Here is a 17,339-nt window from a genome sequence, read left to right as displayed (position 1 = left end):
ATACCATCTCCTGTGCAAGAAATTAGTTGTTCATTAGATTTTATACAGCATTCCTGAGAAACACCTTCTGAAGCTTGTGACTCTAACTTGGACTCCTGTACACTGTCACTCAGAATGTTCTGAAAATGGTCTTGACAAATTTCTTTACATCACTTTCCCCTAATTTATCTACTTTTTCGTTCACTTCTTTGGTGGTGAGCACAACTGCAGAATTTCTATCTTCATTAGAAAGAACAAGGTCAGAAAGACCTATCACCTTATCACTTCCAATTTCTTCCAAAACATTATCCTGAAGTTTAACTCTGTTTTCATTAGTATCTTCTAATGGAGGTTTATGCTCCAGAGTGCTTCGGGTGAATATTAAAGTTTCCTCCTTTTCTTGAGTCTTGTCAGGATCATTAGTTCTCACATTCTTCAGTAACTCTTCAGCACTCATTGCAAGATTATTAGCAGTTTTATCTTTTAAATCATGTATTATTTTTACATCAATCTGCTTTTCAGGATTTTCATTCACAGTCATGTTTTCCTCTCTCACCTTAGCCACACTGGTGCTTTCGCATGTGGTATAAGCTGTTTTTTGAGGTGGGTCTGGTTTTTTGTTGCCAAATAACCCCTGAAAGTTAAAGCTTGACTCACTTACTGGGTGCCACAGATTCTCATGAAATGTTAGTGGTGGCAGAGAGGCAAACCCAGTCACCTGGCGTGGCATGTCTTCTTGAGAGCCCCCGGTTCCTTTATTCACCTTATTAAAACTTGCAGTGGTGCTCCACTTGTCCAGCTGAGATGTAGATGATAGATGCTGGTTTTCAGTCTTATAGCTTGTGTCTTTTGCTGTCCCCGCCTTGTTCTGTTGGGTGCTGCTAATCTCAATTTGAGTCGATGAAGTATTCTGTACCTGTTGATAGCTGGTCTGCGCAGTAAGATTTGCTGAAGCAGCTGTCAAATGTAAATTATTGCTGTCTGGCTGTTTTTCATCCAACGCATTCAAACTCTTATTCTTACGATCCTTTATCTCTGATGCTTCCTCGCTCTCTGTGTCTGTGCTGTTTGGGAGGAAGTCAGGAGAGGATGGGTTGTATAAGCTGCTGGCGGTTGTTTTGTTGTTGGTCAACAAAGGCAAGGCTGTGTTAGCTATGTCTGCTGTGGTCAAAGTGACAAGTTCATCCTTTTGCTGCGGTGGCACCAGTTTCAGGCCGTTGTCATGGAGCGGATAAGATTTAGCCTCTGTCAAGGACAGTGCCTGCTCTCTGTATAAAGTCTCTGCTCCACCCCTTTCTTTTCCTCTCCCTTCCTCTGTTCCTCCCTCTCCTCCCTTCTCCAATGACTCAGAGCTCTTTCTCTTCCAATCACATCCATCGTTAAACTCTGTTGTAGAGGCAGCGACCACAGTCATGTCCCTAACACTGGCTGTGCCTGTCTCTTTCTCACCAGCTGCAGAGAGAGAGTCCATCCCCAGGGAGCAATCAACTAACAGACCTCCTCCCTTCTCTTCATTCTCTTCATTCTCTTCAGAGTTTTGTAGCATCTTGCTGCTCCATCTCACCTCAGATGCTGCTTCTGCCTCCTTAGCATCCTTTGCAGGTGAGTTATTAGTCTGTGGAAAGCTTAGCGAAAATGAGTGCACTTCTGCTGCAATGATTTTATTCGGCTTTCCATGAGAACACAAAGATTTATTTGTTTCCTGTAATTCTGTGGGTTCATCTAAATATCCTTTCTCTGTCATCTTCACTCTTTCCAAATCTCCAGTTCCTTTCTCTCCGACTCCCTCGCATTCTCTCATTTCGGGCATCGTGGATGTCATCAGTGGTGGTGTGAAATCAACGGCTGATGCTGAAGCCTCCTCAAGGGCACTCTCCTCCTCCGTCTTTATCCCTTTAGTACCAGTACTGCTCAGAGAGTGTGATTTCCCCCGCACCACTGTGTGTGTGCCAGCTTCACTGCCAATAAAAAACACATTCTCCTCCTCCTCCACCTCCTTCTTTTCCAGTGGACATGCCTCTGAACTGCATCCCTTTTCATGCTCATGTGTTTTGCCTTTAACATCTCTAAAATCAATCACAGTGCAACCAGTAGATACCGTAATTACACATTTCTCATGTTCAGCTTCCCTTGTTGAGTTTAAGTTTAGGGTTGCATGTTCTGATATTGACTTACATGATCCATCTTTCCCAATACTGATATCCTGTTGTTTAATTGTCTGTAGATGGTCCAGTGTGGGGGCAGTTGTTGCCTCCAGTGGAGTAAGATGAGCCTGATTAGATAGAGACTCTGGAGGTAAAGAGCAGAGAAGCTCCATCTGTCCAATTTTGTCTAACAACTCAATCTGATTATCTTCTTCAGTTTTAAGATCAGGGTTTGTTTCTGACTGAGCCTTTGTTTTAGTAATACTTTGTGCCTTCTTCTCTGATTCCAGCAATGGCTGTGTGTTAAGCTCTTTCCAATTGCACTCAAAAACATTTTCTGTTATAAATTCTTTTAGTGATGTTTTATCCATGGCTGTAGTGGTTATAATCTGTGTGCCAGGTTCTGGTGTTTTTTCCACAGGATATGTTATAGTCTGATCCTCCTCATTTGCAGAGTCTTTGAAATCTACTAAGCTGACATCTTCTGGCTGTGCTTGTATTTCATGTATTTCATTTAATTCAGTTTCTTTAACTGCCTCTGCTGTTGAATCATGTTCTATTAAGTGTTCATTTCTATCTGCAGATTTTGTTGAGTCAGTGTTTGTTTCCCTTTCAGCCATTATCTGAAATTCATTCATTGGTTCACTGAGCAATTTCTCACTGTGTTCTTTGGGATATTGAACCGTGGCCTGCTCTGGCTGTGTTTTCCCTAGTATATAGTCTCTAAAGCAAAACACAGGCTGCTCTGTAAAAGATGCTAAATCAGTAGCTTGTGCTCCAACATCTCCATGGCAACTCTGGTAACATCCTGTTTGAGAGTCTGCCAGTAAAATTGGAAATGACATGGGATCCTCCCTGATTTTTGCACCTTTGATTTCCTCATCATCAGTTGCAGACATGGCCTCTGACAAACGGCTGCCAATCTGATCTGTACTGCATGAACTGATTGAGTGTGAGGACATGCCAAATGAGGCTATTTGTTCCTCACATTCCTGAATGGCTTCTTGGAGCTCACGGTCCAGCAGCGTTGCTGAGGACTGGTGTGATGGTGCATTTTCCTGAATCGTTCCAGCTGACTGGAGTTGCAGAAGAGATGCGTTCTCTTTGGAAACTGCTGCTCCATTTTGGCTATAAGGGTTTTAGCAACAGAGAATAATACACATAAATGTTGATGATCATTCCACATAGAAATCCTAAAACCAGTGCACACCATTCCACAATGTGAAAACACCCCATGCACAAACACAGCATAACAAGCTGTATTGAGCACTCCAAGTGGCAGCAAGCAGATACTATTTGGCTACAAAAAGCAATTTATTTCTGCCCAAGTCCTTTGATTTGCCAACACAAGCACAGTCATAAAGATGCTGTCAGCCTCATGAAATAAGCATCAGCGGGAGCTGTACATTATATTCACTCTCATGCTTCTGTGTCTAATAGTGAATCACAGCTGCTGAGTCACTGGCCAATACAAAAGCACCAGTTTGTTCAAACACATTGCCTTCAGTCTTTTTTAGCCTCAGTCTTTCTCCCTCTGTGCTTTCAATTTAAAGGAGAAATTCACAAAGTAATGTTTACCTAGCTCATTTTTCTCTGTCAACTGAAACTCTATGGCAATCAATCATTCCTGACCGCAAAAGGAAAAACACTAACATAAAAATCACAAGTGATAATCATATGGTCACTTTCTGCCATTCGTTCACAATGTAAGCTGTGAGGTAATAACAGCACTGCTGTCTTTTTTTAGAAATTATGTTTAGAAGGCTGCAGAAAGATCTTAATAACACACCCTGCCAGATGTGAGAGGAGAAACAGGGTGTGAATGGCAAGCCCTTGCCTGCATGCCAGTGTGCGTGTGCGTTTGTGTGTGTGTGCGTGTGTGTGCGTGTGTGTGTGTGTGTGTGTGTGTGTGTGTGTGTGTGTGTGTGTGTGTATATACGCATGCCTAAGGATGACTTGGCACAGACCTGCCTGCTGCACTGCAACCAATCATACACATCTCCACTACTCATAATCCAGGATTTAATTGTACATGTCCCTATTGCTTTTTGTCTTTTTTTCAAATCTAGAAATTAATTGGATATAATAAAAGCAGTGTATGGATCTATAAATGTAATACAAATCTTTCCACCATTATGAAACTTGCTAAATTTGTGTGTACATAACAAATCAGTCAGAGCTTACACAACACCTACACAATAAACATAGAGGTGGATACAGTTGATCAAGTAACTACTTAGCAACTATAATTAGAAAGCTAAAGGAATAAGAAGTCCTTGAAAGATCTACACTGTATCCCTTCCATATTTAAGATAATCCATTGATATTGGGAGATTTCCAGTTATTTTGTATGTGTCTCTTCAAATCAGTCTATTATGCCTTTTGAACAAACACTATATGGCTTGTTACTTAGGTAGACCTACCTTGTACCAGCACTCCCTAATTATTTTATCATGTACCTTAAACACCTAGGCACATTAGACAGGTTAGATAGGTTGCTTTGTCAGTTTTGTTGCCAGTTATTTAGACAATAATGGCTGTATGTTAAATTATTTTTGAAGGACAGTAAATCTGTACTGCTATACAAGCTGCACATTGACTACTCTAAAATATATCTATTTTTTTGAGAGACTGTATTTGTACATATGTATAATATACATTACTATTCATAGTTTACTGGCATAAAATGTGCAGTGCATGAAAAGCATAAAAAAGGTTTAAGTGCCTTACTGTGCACTGTTATGGTAAAGAGGACTGCACAAATCTTTCCTGTTACATGCGTTTACACTGGATGTAGAGTGAAGGAAACATGCCTAACGTGCACACTGCTATATCAGAATGTTACACAGGTTTGGACCTAGTTTTCCTTTGACTGAATTTTGCCATTTGTTACCTTTTTACAATGGACATTAATGGTGGGCTAATGAGCCTCCATGTAATGCGGCATTCTCCCAGCAGGGGATCTCCTCGCTCATCCATCTTATTGCTACTTACATGCTTGAACAAGAACTCCTAACACATCATAGGAGCCACAGTGTTTGCTTTCCAAAGCATGCCCATATATAGCTGATGCAGTAAGCATAATAATTATTCATTGCCTAGCACATTTCTTAATGCTCTGAGGTGGCTGCAGCTCTCTGTGGGAACAGCATCTCTATCTTGGTTATATGGGATTCATAGAATAATAGACATACATAATACAGAAAAAAATCAGCAGCAGTTGATTCCACAAAGAAATCCCAATAGCCATACAGACCTTTCCACAATGCAAAAACACCTCATGCACAAACACAGCACAACAAGCTGATTTGAGTATTGCAAGTGGCACGTTTTTGCATTAATAATTCATCAATTGTCTGCAAGGGTGTAGTTGAAGAGGGCCGGACACTATGAGACAGGATTTTTATCAAGCAACTCACAGGACAGCAGACTCACAGTACCTTATTTAGAAATTAAGCACAGACTTTTTAGTTAGCTTTGAAAAGTTCATGATGTTTTTTGCTCTCTCCTAAATGGCTGTGTGAATTTTCCACTGAAATGATCACATGCAGCTGTGAACTCATGCAAACACTATCACACCCACGCACATATGCTTTTTTGCTTATTTGATCTGCTTATACCTTTCACTGACCTGTGTGAAATATTACAAATTAATAGAAAAGAAAAGAAAAGTATTTACCCCATCCTCAGAAGTGAAAAATTATAAAAAGCCAGACAATGTCAAAATAATCTATAACACTAAACCTAACACCATGAATTCAAGATAGCAATATTTGCTGTGTGAGAGATGGAATTATTCTCTGAACTTTCAATCGATGTGAGACTAAACCAGTGTGTACAGTAGGAAGAGAGCAAGTAATGATTTCAACCAAGTGACACATCTGTCTTGTGTCATAGCAAGAAAGCACTTGGATAAAATGCAGTAGCTGACTTCAAACTTCAAATGTCAAATGGAAGCATTTACTAGCCCCCACTGTTAGCCACTGTTGGCTATTAGCCATTATGTGATGAGAAGAAAACCTGACCTAAATGACAAATTAGGAAAAAAAATAGAGTTCTAAAAATTTAATAAAAAACTTTTTAGATGTGGTGTGATTTTAATTACACTACTCTGAAAATGATTAAGAAGTGAAATCATTAATGTTTTCAATATACCTGCATAACCACTTCCACTTCACACACGTTCATGCACAGGCCTGCCAAAAGCAGAAATTTTCCACAACAATGAGTCATAACAATTATTCAACACCTGCCGGGTTAATCTGCCTTTTAAAGACAAAGGAATTGACAGGTCAGGTGCAAGGCTTATGTTTCTTTTGAACTGCACACATGTGCTTAAGACAGTGTGTGTCAGATGCAGAGATATATAAAAACAATATTTCAATTTGCAGCACAATCTGTAAACAACTGGTAAGACGATCTTGCCTCAGCAGACTTGCCTCGGTAGTTGCAAGTGCAGTAAGTCACATTTAGTATGAGGGTATTGACATTAAATATACAGTAGTAGATGCTGTGTTTTGTATATCCATATTGGACCCACATGCCCACATTTAAGAAAAGAGCTTGGAAATTAAATAAGCATGAGCAAAAGTCTCAGGTTGAGTTTATTTGAAGATCATAGCTCAGTCATTTGCAATGTATAATGGTCACTGGCAGACAGAGATGTAATTGCCTCCATGCTTTACATTTGAGATTCTATGGACTAAAAGCAGGACCAAATATTCCACTGCTTTTAATTATTTAGGTACAGGTCATCACACTTATCCTTTAGACTTTGTTACATTTTAAATTGTAGCAGGTCTGTTCATTATAATGGTTTTACTTAACGGTTTGTAAACACTGCATGGTCATCAGATGCTGCACTGAATTATTAACTTTATGGATGTTATATCAATGTTTATACAGAATCCCATTAACGAATACAAATCAAGAGCATTTCTTTGCTAGTGTCTACCACACCTGTACATGTATACTCTTTAGTATAAATACACAGATTTTTTTTAAATAGTCTGTTTTATTGGCATTACAATTTTTGGCTCTAAATACAGTACCACAACACACTGTAATCTAATTTGAGAACAGAACCAGAACAAAAAATTATACCCAGTTACAGACAATACACTTACTTAGAACTACATTAATTGTAAAATTTAATGTAATGGGTTCTGGTTAAATCTTATAACATGATAGGACTGTGAATGTTTTCACCTTTTGTCAGCAACACCAGGATACTATGGTAATGTCCATAATAGGCCTTTTTTGAGGCATTGGTATGATCATAATTTTAGGGTATTCATATATATGAATGATATATGCTATCAGACTCATTAATACAACCTGCAAGAATTGAATATTTTATGAACTTATTACAAAATATATAGCAATGTTTTATAGCAATGGTATTACCTAATTTTTTTTTTTACCCATACCAACTTTTACATTATAGCGTCCTGCGTTTATTACGTAGTTTAAACTAATATTCAGGATTGCTGCTCATAAAGCATGTTGTATACATTTTTTAATTATAGTTGTGGAAACAAAATACAGAGATATGTACCATGTATGCATGCCTGTATGAATGTTTTTTAGAGAAATGTATACCATTCCTGACAATCTTCACACTAACGCAGGTCCATCGTTGCACAGAATGCTTTTGTTTATGTGCGTTACACATGCAAAACAAATGTGGGAATGGGATTTGCATCTGATATCTTCAAAGCAGTGGCATGCTGAAGCTTGCCTTAACTACAAGTTAACTACATGATATCAAGCATTTTCTTTGATTTCATTTTAATAGGAAGTCCTTGTCAGGGCCGATCTAAAACATATTAGTCTGCAGTAAGAGAGAGAGAGAAAAAGGGGCTGGAGACCTACCTGAATGAAGCTCCCCAGGTGAGGTTGAGCTCAGTGCTCAGATCTATGCTGGGCAGCAGGTCATGGGGAAACTCTAGTTCCTCTTCTTTTCTGCTTCCGTCCTCGTGAGTTTGTGTGTCTTCCTCCGCCACGGGACTGAGACTGTGGAATGGAGATTGCACTTCAGTCTGGACTACTCCATTCTCTGCGCTGGTGGATTTCTCCCCCTCAGGACTGATCTTCTCACTATGAACTTCAGTCTAACAAACACACAAAAATAGACCAATAATAAGCAATAGGATTTTCCGATCTATGACAGCTCAATTGTCTGTGTCAAATACATTACATTCACTTTGTGAAGTATGCCTCCGCCCACTGAGCTGCTCAGAAAAAGATTTTGTAGTGGTTGTGCTGTTTACTAACCACTCACTAACTGGTTTATTGTGTAAATCAAACAAGAACACATATTGACTTTTATACACAGAGGCTTTGACATAACGCTTAATAGACAAACACAATCTACATCGACTCAGTGCAGAGCTAAATCATTTAAAATAACATACCCTGATGGATTGCTATCATTTCATCATACAGCAAATCTAAATTGCACGCTTGGTGTTATATACAATTGAAATCTAAAACAGTGCACCAATTGCAGCCAAAAAAAAAAAAAGAAAAAGAAAAGTCAGTTTACTAGTACTAGAGTTGTAGGCAAGTCATACCAATTCAAGGGAAACAGTGCACATGCGCTTTATTTGTTCCAGACTGTCTAGTTCAGGTTTTTATTTTTCCACTGAAAAGGGGATTGAGATGATTAGGCATACTGACTGAGCCGGTTTGACTGCCTTCCTTTCTGTTCTTTCCCAAAGCTATAAAACAACCTCGTCTAACCAAGCAGCTATGCCAGAAACCATGGAGCCATTTACAAACATCTAATCATATGTCCGTATTTTACTGCAGAGGACCGTGAAAGGCAAGTCCTCTGAAATGTTTAGTGAATGACAGAGTAAAATTGACCATAAGTACAGTTTCTAACGTGCAATCCACTGCAATGAGCAGAGCACAGGAAGAAGACTCAATCAAAATCAGCATGAACATGCACATCAGATAGCTAAACAGATGCCTCATTATTAACTAACAGATCAAGAAAGCATAAATCTGCAGTGGAACTGTATCGTGGCTTTGATTACTAACATGTCAGGGTATCAGTAGCAGAAATGAATTACAGTTGCATTACTCAACCAGTCTCTGCAGAATTAACTGCCATTGTGTACAAAATAACTTTCATTTTATTTGTCTGATTGTCTGTTAAGCTTGACAAATTAACAAGCAATATAAAAAGGGACAGAGAAGACTAGGAGACTTCAATAGATAAACTTTGATCTTGTCATTGTGATAATCACACTGTTACTGTAGAGTTAACAAATGCCCACTGGCTGTTAAAATGAATTCTTGTTTCATTTCAAATGATCTTGGTAATATTTATGAATCTAAGATTTACAGTATTTCACTCTTCCACACTTCACACTTTCGCTACAGTGTTGTCTGCACATTATGATCAGCAACATTTAAATGATCGTGATACAGTTAATCCCATATCATGTCAAGTTCTTGCTGGGTTTTTTTTTGTTGTTGTTGCTGTTTGTGATTTTTTTTTTGGTCTTTTTGCTATAATGCCCATGTATATGCAAAATTATTTAAAGTTGTTTAAATAAGCTGAAACAATTGAGTGCATTCACCATCAGTAACCTTGATCATTGCTAAAAGAACCTGTGACTGAATTCTTAGGTTGCAAAAAGCTCAAGCTGCATATCTATTCAAGATTAAAAGTTAAAGTATAAGTAAAGAAAAGTCCTAAATTGTGCGCTTCATACTGAGATTTGGATTTTAGGTGCATTCATCAGCGAATACAAACAGGACTAAAAATGTGTGCATAAGTTATTTTAATGAGGTAATTTCATGGAAAACTCTTGACATCAAGGATGTGGTGTGAAAAAAGTTTGACTTTGTTCGACTTAAAACTAGCATCCAAAAGGAAAATATTAGTCATGTTCATCTTAAAATGAACTACTCTTGACAGTACCAAGCGTTCAAGATGTAAAAATATTCCTTGTACCGCAAGACTTCCAGTCTCTATTTTTTTTTTTCGCACCACAGTGCAAGTCCCTTGTGTCTCCTGTACTTTTACGAACTCGGTTAGGATCCTTTTACACACCTGTTAAATGGCACAATGATGCCTTGTGTTACTTCAACAACCATTCCAACTTCAAACAACTCTCTCTTTTTAAGAACTTGACAAAGACATCAATCATTCAACTACATAACAGCACTGATATAGAATAACTAAAAGAATAAACACTTTCAAATAAATCTTAGTAAAGTCTTGTTCATTTAATTTCTACACACTATTTCCATTATTCTTCACTAGCTATTAAATAATATGTAGGCATAATGGCAACACAAATCTATGAATGTTAGGGGCAGAGGAATCTACTCAGAGATCCAGTGTGAGTGCCGGTGTTTGTCATAGTACTGTAAAAACTTCACAGCTTCCTGTTTCCTGTCTAAACTTGTACAGCTCTTTGTCAGCACACAACAACAAAACATATATCAAACAAATGTAACAGTGTAAAAGTGTGTTCATTGTGTCAGTCTGCAAATGACCCTGGAATGAAACAATGAAGTAGGATATGTTTCTATACAGTGGGTATATTTAAAGCTAAAGCTTGAATGGGGCAGTGCCTGGCTTTTGTACTTTAATCCCCAGGTACTTGAGAATCTGGAAAAAAGACCCCATGCAGGTTCCCAGAGCATGTATAGCCTTTAAGCCCCTTATCCATTTATTAAAGTAGTTCCATTCTAACAACACACAGGTTACTATGGCAACAGTAATAACCTTTACCCCAAACACCTTTGAGTGAACAGGATATCCAAGTTGTTTCCCTGTGTTGTATAGTCACCTGATGATTTAGAGACAATGTACAAAAGTTTGCTGCATTGCTCACAACAAACAATTTAATCAACAAACTCACCTTGGCTTAGAGGAGAACATACACACATGCAGAAATCTTGAAAGGTGTGCAGCGGCAGGGCAGGAGAACACACACATGCAGAAGAAGGAAAGGTGTACAGCAGGGCAGTGTGTTATGATGCAGTCTACCTGGGACTGCAGCACATGTGTCCTCCCAATGCTCCTCTATCAGCTCTCTCCTCCTGTCCTATTGCCCTTCTGTGGGCAAGTGTGTACACACGCTACACCTACAGTTTGTACAGATGTCTGAGTGTGTGTATGTAATAAGGAACACACAACACTACACAAGTTAAAGGGAAGGTGCCGGCTGTTGTATGAGACTACTAGACTCGCAGTAGCAAATACAGGCAACTCGAGGAAAAGCCCTCCCCCTCGTCCATACTCTTTCAACATAGCACTCCTCTCTTTTTTCTTCCCTCCCCCTGTCTTTCATTTTGCCCCTCCCTCTATTTTTTTCTTTCTAACTCCTTCCACTTCTGCCCTTTTCTGTCTCTTGCTGCTGAGTGGACTGAGAGCTGCAGTGACACTACTACTGCAGGTGAATGCTGGGAAATATGCCAGAGGTCACATTTATAGTGTTTCCTTAGAGGGAATCAGGTTTCACACACACACACACACACGCGCTCACACAGACACACACACACACACACACACAGCAAATTAGAGCATGTTCCCAAGATTTGAGATATAAAAATCCCCAAAGCCATAATTACCACAGTTCCTAATAATCCCCCTGGCCTATATATGGTGTTCCTCATCACTGACTCTGAAGCCTAAGGAAGCTCACAAAAGCCACACAGAGTGCACATTCTGAGCACTAAGTCGTGTTGTGGTAATTGTTGCTATTTGTTCAGTTTAACTGTCCCACTTACTGTCATCAAACTGCAGTCTGTCTAAAACGCTTCAGGCTGTAAAACCATGATCATGCACACACACAGACACTTCATAAAACCCAGGTTTCAGGCCATGCAGCCAAGTGCAGCCCCCTAGTACCTTATGTGTGGAGTCAGACTCTGTTTCCTGTGGAGGAAAGAGCACCACATTGTTTGTTGCGCCCTCCTGTGGTGGGAACATGCAGATGTGAAAGAAAGGTTTAAGCAAAATAAAAGAGGTTGCATGACCACTATATGTTTATGGAGTTGTTTGTGCTGAATCACAGCCTGGAACCTTTTATTACAATAAAATAAAATAGTTAATAAATAAAATAATAATAAAATGAAAAATATGAGTGTAATTACACAAAGAGAATTCACCCATGAACCAGCAGGATACAACATAATCCCTGATTTCTGATACACACGTTTTTTCAGCCTATGTATAGATTTAGATTAATATCAAACACTGTTACAGTTATGTGTCAGAGTTGCATGAGTTCAAATGAGCAACAGATTCACAAACGCAAACTCTGTCAGTGAGTGTTAAAATCAAGATTAGTACTGCATTTAACAATATGTGTCTAATACTAATAATCCAATAACAGTTCATGTCAAACATAAATAGTTGTCCTCTCTGACAAATATTGGCCTTTTTCTCACAGTATAGCACCACTCGCTCTGTCCCCATCTCACACTGTTATTTCAAGGGCAGCATGATAAAGGACAAAAATGCACATTAGTGTGGGAATGTAAAGTACGACCAAATGCCACAAATATCTGCACGGCTCTGTATTAAAACAATAAACATAATAGCATTAGTGCTTCATAGGCATTAAAACAAAACAGCTGTCCTCCTACAGAACTACAGAACACTATGCAGCACAAGAAAGCAGGTCCTGCTATCATCCTTGTCCTTACCGGCAAGCCTGCAGAGCTGTTCTCATTTCCCATGGTGCAGTGTGAGTAGGCTCAAATCTCACCACTGTCGCACACCACCAGCACTGCCACTCTGAAGGACCAACAGGAGGAATGATGAGCATGGAAAGGGAACCAGCAGCTGGTGCCAGACGCTGCTCTTTATCAAATGCCTGAAGGTGTTTTGAGCTTTTGTACAAACAGAAAGGAAAATGTGTGTGTGTGTGTGTGTGTGTGTGTGTGTGTGTGTGTGTGTGTGTGTGTGTGTGTGTGTGTGTGTGCATGCATCTGTAAGTGTGTCAGGAGTTGAGATTAGAGGCCCATGATGCAAGCACCTTGTCTTAGAACAAAGTACACAACTGCCCAAAGTATTAAAAAGTCCTTACTGTCTTAAATGAAAGAAAAAATGGCTGGAGTCCTTACCCTATAGCAGTCCCTCAACATGTTGCAAAAAATATTGTAAATGATTAGGCAGATGATTTATTAAATATATTATATATTATTGTATATATTTATACAGCATTAACAAGCCCTGAAATGGTGAATTTATGACAAGACTCTTTATACATGTCAATTGCCTTAATAGTCTGTCAAATACAGCTTGACAGCTTACACACATGGCATAAATTGTGGCATAATAAACTGGACAGGTTGTGTTCTTCTCCAAATGCATGCTCTTCCCCAGCTGAAAAGTATCCATTAAAATAGTACCCAGAAAATCTGTGTAATCATGGCATTGAAATGAATTTAGCTTATGTTATGTGCCAAATGTCACACATCAGTGCTTCATTGATCAAACTTTCCTAATATTTCTTAACCTATTTTATGTCTTAAAATATTTCTAATATCCTGTCTAGATAGTGTTATATCCATCAGCAGCAATATTAAAACAATATAAATAAAATTTCCCGAAAGTTATAATAAATTATTATTACTCTATGATATATTATTAATACTATTTGAATACATTCCATACTTATGTGTTTATTTTTTATTGTGTTTATGTGTTCTGATAGAAACCTTTTTAAATGAATGAAGGGGGGTGTATTAGATTTAATGTTAACTGAACGTATTATATAACACTAGCGCTACACAACATAATTTAGGAAACACAAGTATCTGCTGGACAAACTACCATTTTTTTCTCACATGTAGTTTTTTGATAGATCGAAATCTGACTACATGATGGCTGGTCTGATTATGTAAAACTGCAGTCAAGTTTAGGTGAAAGGGAAAGTAAAGCTGAACCAAGTACAGTACAATCCCCATGACTGTTTCATGACCCATTCATGACCCATTCATGACCCATGACTGTTTTCTCCACAGTATGCCTGAAATCTATACACATACAATATGCAAATAATAAATAATTTTGTATATTTTCCAATGCCTTGTCAGAGCATGACGTACATGTTTGGAAACACACTGATCTTTTACCAAATGTGTTAGCAGTAAATTCTGTATAAGTTTACATGGTAAAACCACATACTATAAATGGGACATACTGGGGAAAAGAGTTTAACATAAACAGGTTACACATCTGGGCTAAATGTTTCAATGTGTGTGAATTATTAGTCCCCACCCAACAACTTCCCTCTAAAAACCACTGTGACCTCTGACCAGCACAATTCCACACACTCATGACTCATTAAACTGTCCAAAGCCTCACACGCATTCTGCGATCCGCACACCATCAGTCACTCTAACCCCTTCTCAGCCACACAGTCAAAGCATAAGTCTGTTTAACCAGAAGTCCATTTATCTAACCACAGAGCAAGCACCACATATTTCTCTGAAAGTGGCCCATAACGAATGACACAAAGCAGGTTTATGGACTGCACTATGTCTCCCCCTACTGAGATTCTTAAACAAAAAGGCAGTTTGTGGTTTAAGCTTTTTCTGAGGCAACACTTTTGCCTTTACATCTAATCATTCTCCCAAAATGTGATATCAGGGCAGTAGAAACCACTAGCTTCTTCCATAAGATATATCAGACAGTTTATTTTCTGGATTGTTTATGTGCCTGCATGTCATGTGACAAAGCCTCGCTCACAGGCACAGAAATGAATATGAAACATGTTATAAATAGACCCCTTCTCTTGCCATCTCAACACCAACGTCAGCCGCACTTGTCTTTCCTTCTGGAACCCAGTCATGTGCTTTTATCTCATTCCTAAATAAGCTGCTTTCTGTAATAGCTGCAGTATCATTTCCTTGTGCATGACAACAGTGATCTGTGTATAGCACAGGTTGAGACTTGTTTGCAAAATGCTTGTAAGGGATTATATTCCTGTATCTGACAATCTAGAGACATACCAAGCCTGGGGTCAAAGTAGAGCAACTATAGTTTCTAATATTTTATCTTTCCTTTCTAATCAGTTTACATCAACCTCTTAAATGCAGTTAAGTCTGTGCTGTAATAGGCTATATGAAATCAAAAGCAATCTGTGATGTAGGTTATTCATGTAAATTGGCCCTGATCATAACTTTTCTGTATGTTGTACTGTTTTGTTATGATCCATTTTTAAGCTCCAAGCAACAATATAAATTTACCCAATTGTTAAGCTGTACAAAAACTTTAAACAGTAATGAAGAATAAAGCATAAACATCCAACAGAAAAAACTGACAAAAATATAATAAAACACCTTTGATTCTGTTCAATTCAAAAAATACTCACCCAGCTCAAATAATCTTTTGTAGTTATTCCCACTAACCTATACTTTACCATCTAACTGATACAAATACACTGCCAGGGTTTCCATTACTATAACACTTGTCTCTAAGTTGTTGCTGTCCTTTATGAGAAACGTGTCCCAGAGGAGCTCTATATCTGTATAGAAAGCGGAATAGGTAAAGGCTGAGGAGGGAAAGTCAGAGGGCATGAGTGTGGCTTCACAGGGGGGTGGGGAGAGTATTATTTTTCTCATGGGTAGTCAGCTGGACAGGACAGCCACTAGGTAACATGTAAACAAACACCATACCACAGTGTGGTGGTCAGGATCTCACCCCCATTTCACCTCACTCTGCTGTCAGTTTAAGTCCTAAAAAGTGACACAGCATGCTACCTTTCCCTAGCACCAGAACACTGAGAACTCTATAGCTTTTCCTTATGTATTGGTCAGGAATCAGACGGTGCACTAGTGTTAATGAGCACTCTCCTGTTACTTTAAATGATTCTTTTTTAAAATGTTCAGCCAGTAAGATGAAATCATGGACTTTTAATGCAGAAAAAGTATGTGAGGTTATAAATACAAATGTAAAACTGTGCACAAAGAATCAACCGTTTATTTGTGCAAGTCTCATGTTCAGCTCTGATTTCACATATTCCACAGTTTTGCCACAGGACCATGCCAAGGCTTTGCAGATGAATAATCAATATACTGTACAAGGCCAACGCTGGAAAGGAGCCCTGCTGCTATTAAATGTGACTCTCCAACCAAACAATATATCAATGCAAATACTGCTAACTGGTGAGTGGAATATAAATCCTTACATACGACTGGCTAAAAACTGAAGCATATAAAGCATTAGGTATGCAGTAATGAGGGAATGAAGTATTAAGGTACTTAAAGATTAAAGCATAAATGCAGGGTATTATTTGTGTGACAGCCTGGAAAAACCTTCATAGTCAAATTGAGACAGCATCTATGAGAAGGTTTTCCTCAACTGAAACATGATTTCTTTTGCACATATCTTACTCACAAGAAAGTCGCAGCATAAAACAAACGATTATTTCCCACAGTGAAATGGACAAACCTGCAGCGAAAGATTCAATATCTATTTACTGAAAGAAACACACTGTGTCTCAAAGCACTTTAATAAATCACTTTAATAATAAGCAACAACATCAGTCTCATCCTCAGCAAAATAATCGCATTTGTCAAACTTTGTCATCTTTACACTTATTATTCAAACTGAAAGTGCACCAAGCACAATTTGACTTCTGGTATTGATTATGCACATCTGTATATTTCAGTTATTGGCATGCTGAAACGTGAACCTTTGTAATGAATGAATTATTACAGTTTAATAAATATTTTTCTTTGTCATTGATGATCAACTGAACCATGAGGAAGTGGGGTAAATAAATGCACCATCCTGCTCAGTCACCAAACCACATCTGTGTATCATCATATAGATTTTCCTGTTCTAATATCAATCCACAGCTGCATTAATCTTACTCTAATCCCATTATCCTAAAGCATCTCTTTTGAGAAAAACCAGTGCAGTCATTCATCCACTCATTTCTACTGCTCTAGTTTCCATCTCTCCATGCTCCATCAGCCCCTCCCTCTTTTGCTTCTTGTCTCAGCTGTCCTCTCCTCCTCCTCTCTCTATCGCTCCAGTACTGGCAGTAATTACGATTGTTCTCCTTCTCTTTTTTCCTGACGTCGCTCTACTCCAGCACAAACAAACCCCCCACCACCATCAGCACCACCAGCAGCCTGCTATGTACGGTCACGATTACCAGCATCCCTTAATATTTCATCAACCTCTTGCACCTTAGTCTGTTTCTTTCTCTTCCGCATCATCTGTTGCAT

The 17,339-nt window shown here is 38.7% G+C and overlaps 1 protein-coding gene across 4 annotated transcripts in view; it reads right to left on the bottom strand.

Moving 5' to 3' along the window:
* Positions 1 to 4: 4 nt before the first annotated feature.
* The window catches only part of LOC124376622, a 17,808-nt gene continuing 473 nt past the window's right edge, over positions 5 to 17,339 (bottom strand). The window contains exons 1-4 of one of the 4 annotated variants that reach the window (XM_046835833.1): positions 15,476 to 15,642; positions 12,801 to 12,891; positions 7,998 to 8,236; positions 5 to 3,251 (exon numbers count right to left, since the gene is read on the bottom strand). In XM_046835833.1, coding sequence (XP_046691789.1) covers positions 110 to 3,251; positions 7,998 to 8,236; positions 12,801 to 12,833 — 3,414 coding nt within the window. In that variant the 5' untranslated portion in view covers positions 12,834 to 12,891; positions 15,476 to 15,642 and the 3' untranslated portion in view covers positions 5 to 109. Of the gene's footprint in view, positions 3,252 to 7,997; positions 8,237 to 11,008; positions 11,947 to 12,800; positions 12,892 to 15,475; positions 15,643 to 17,339 lie in introns of those variants that run through there. The other 3 variants (XM_046835826.1, XM_046835816.1, XR_006923865.1) reach the window with 3 other exon arrangements.

The sequence above is a fragment of the Silurus meridionalis genome, chromosome 2 (genome assembly GCF_014805685.1).
Source record: "Silurus meridionalis isolate SWU-2019-XX chromosome 2, ASM1480568v1, whole genome shotgun sequence".
Taxonomy (NCBI): Eukaryota; Metazoa; Chordata; class Actinopteri; order Siluriformes; family Siluridae; genus Silurus; species Silurus meridionalis.
Note: the sequence above shows the minus strand (reverse complement) of the source record. Positions and strands in the feature narration are given on the sequence as shown.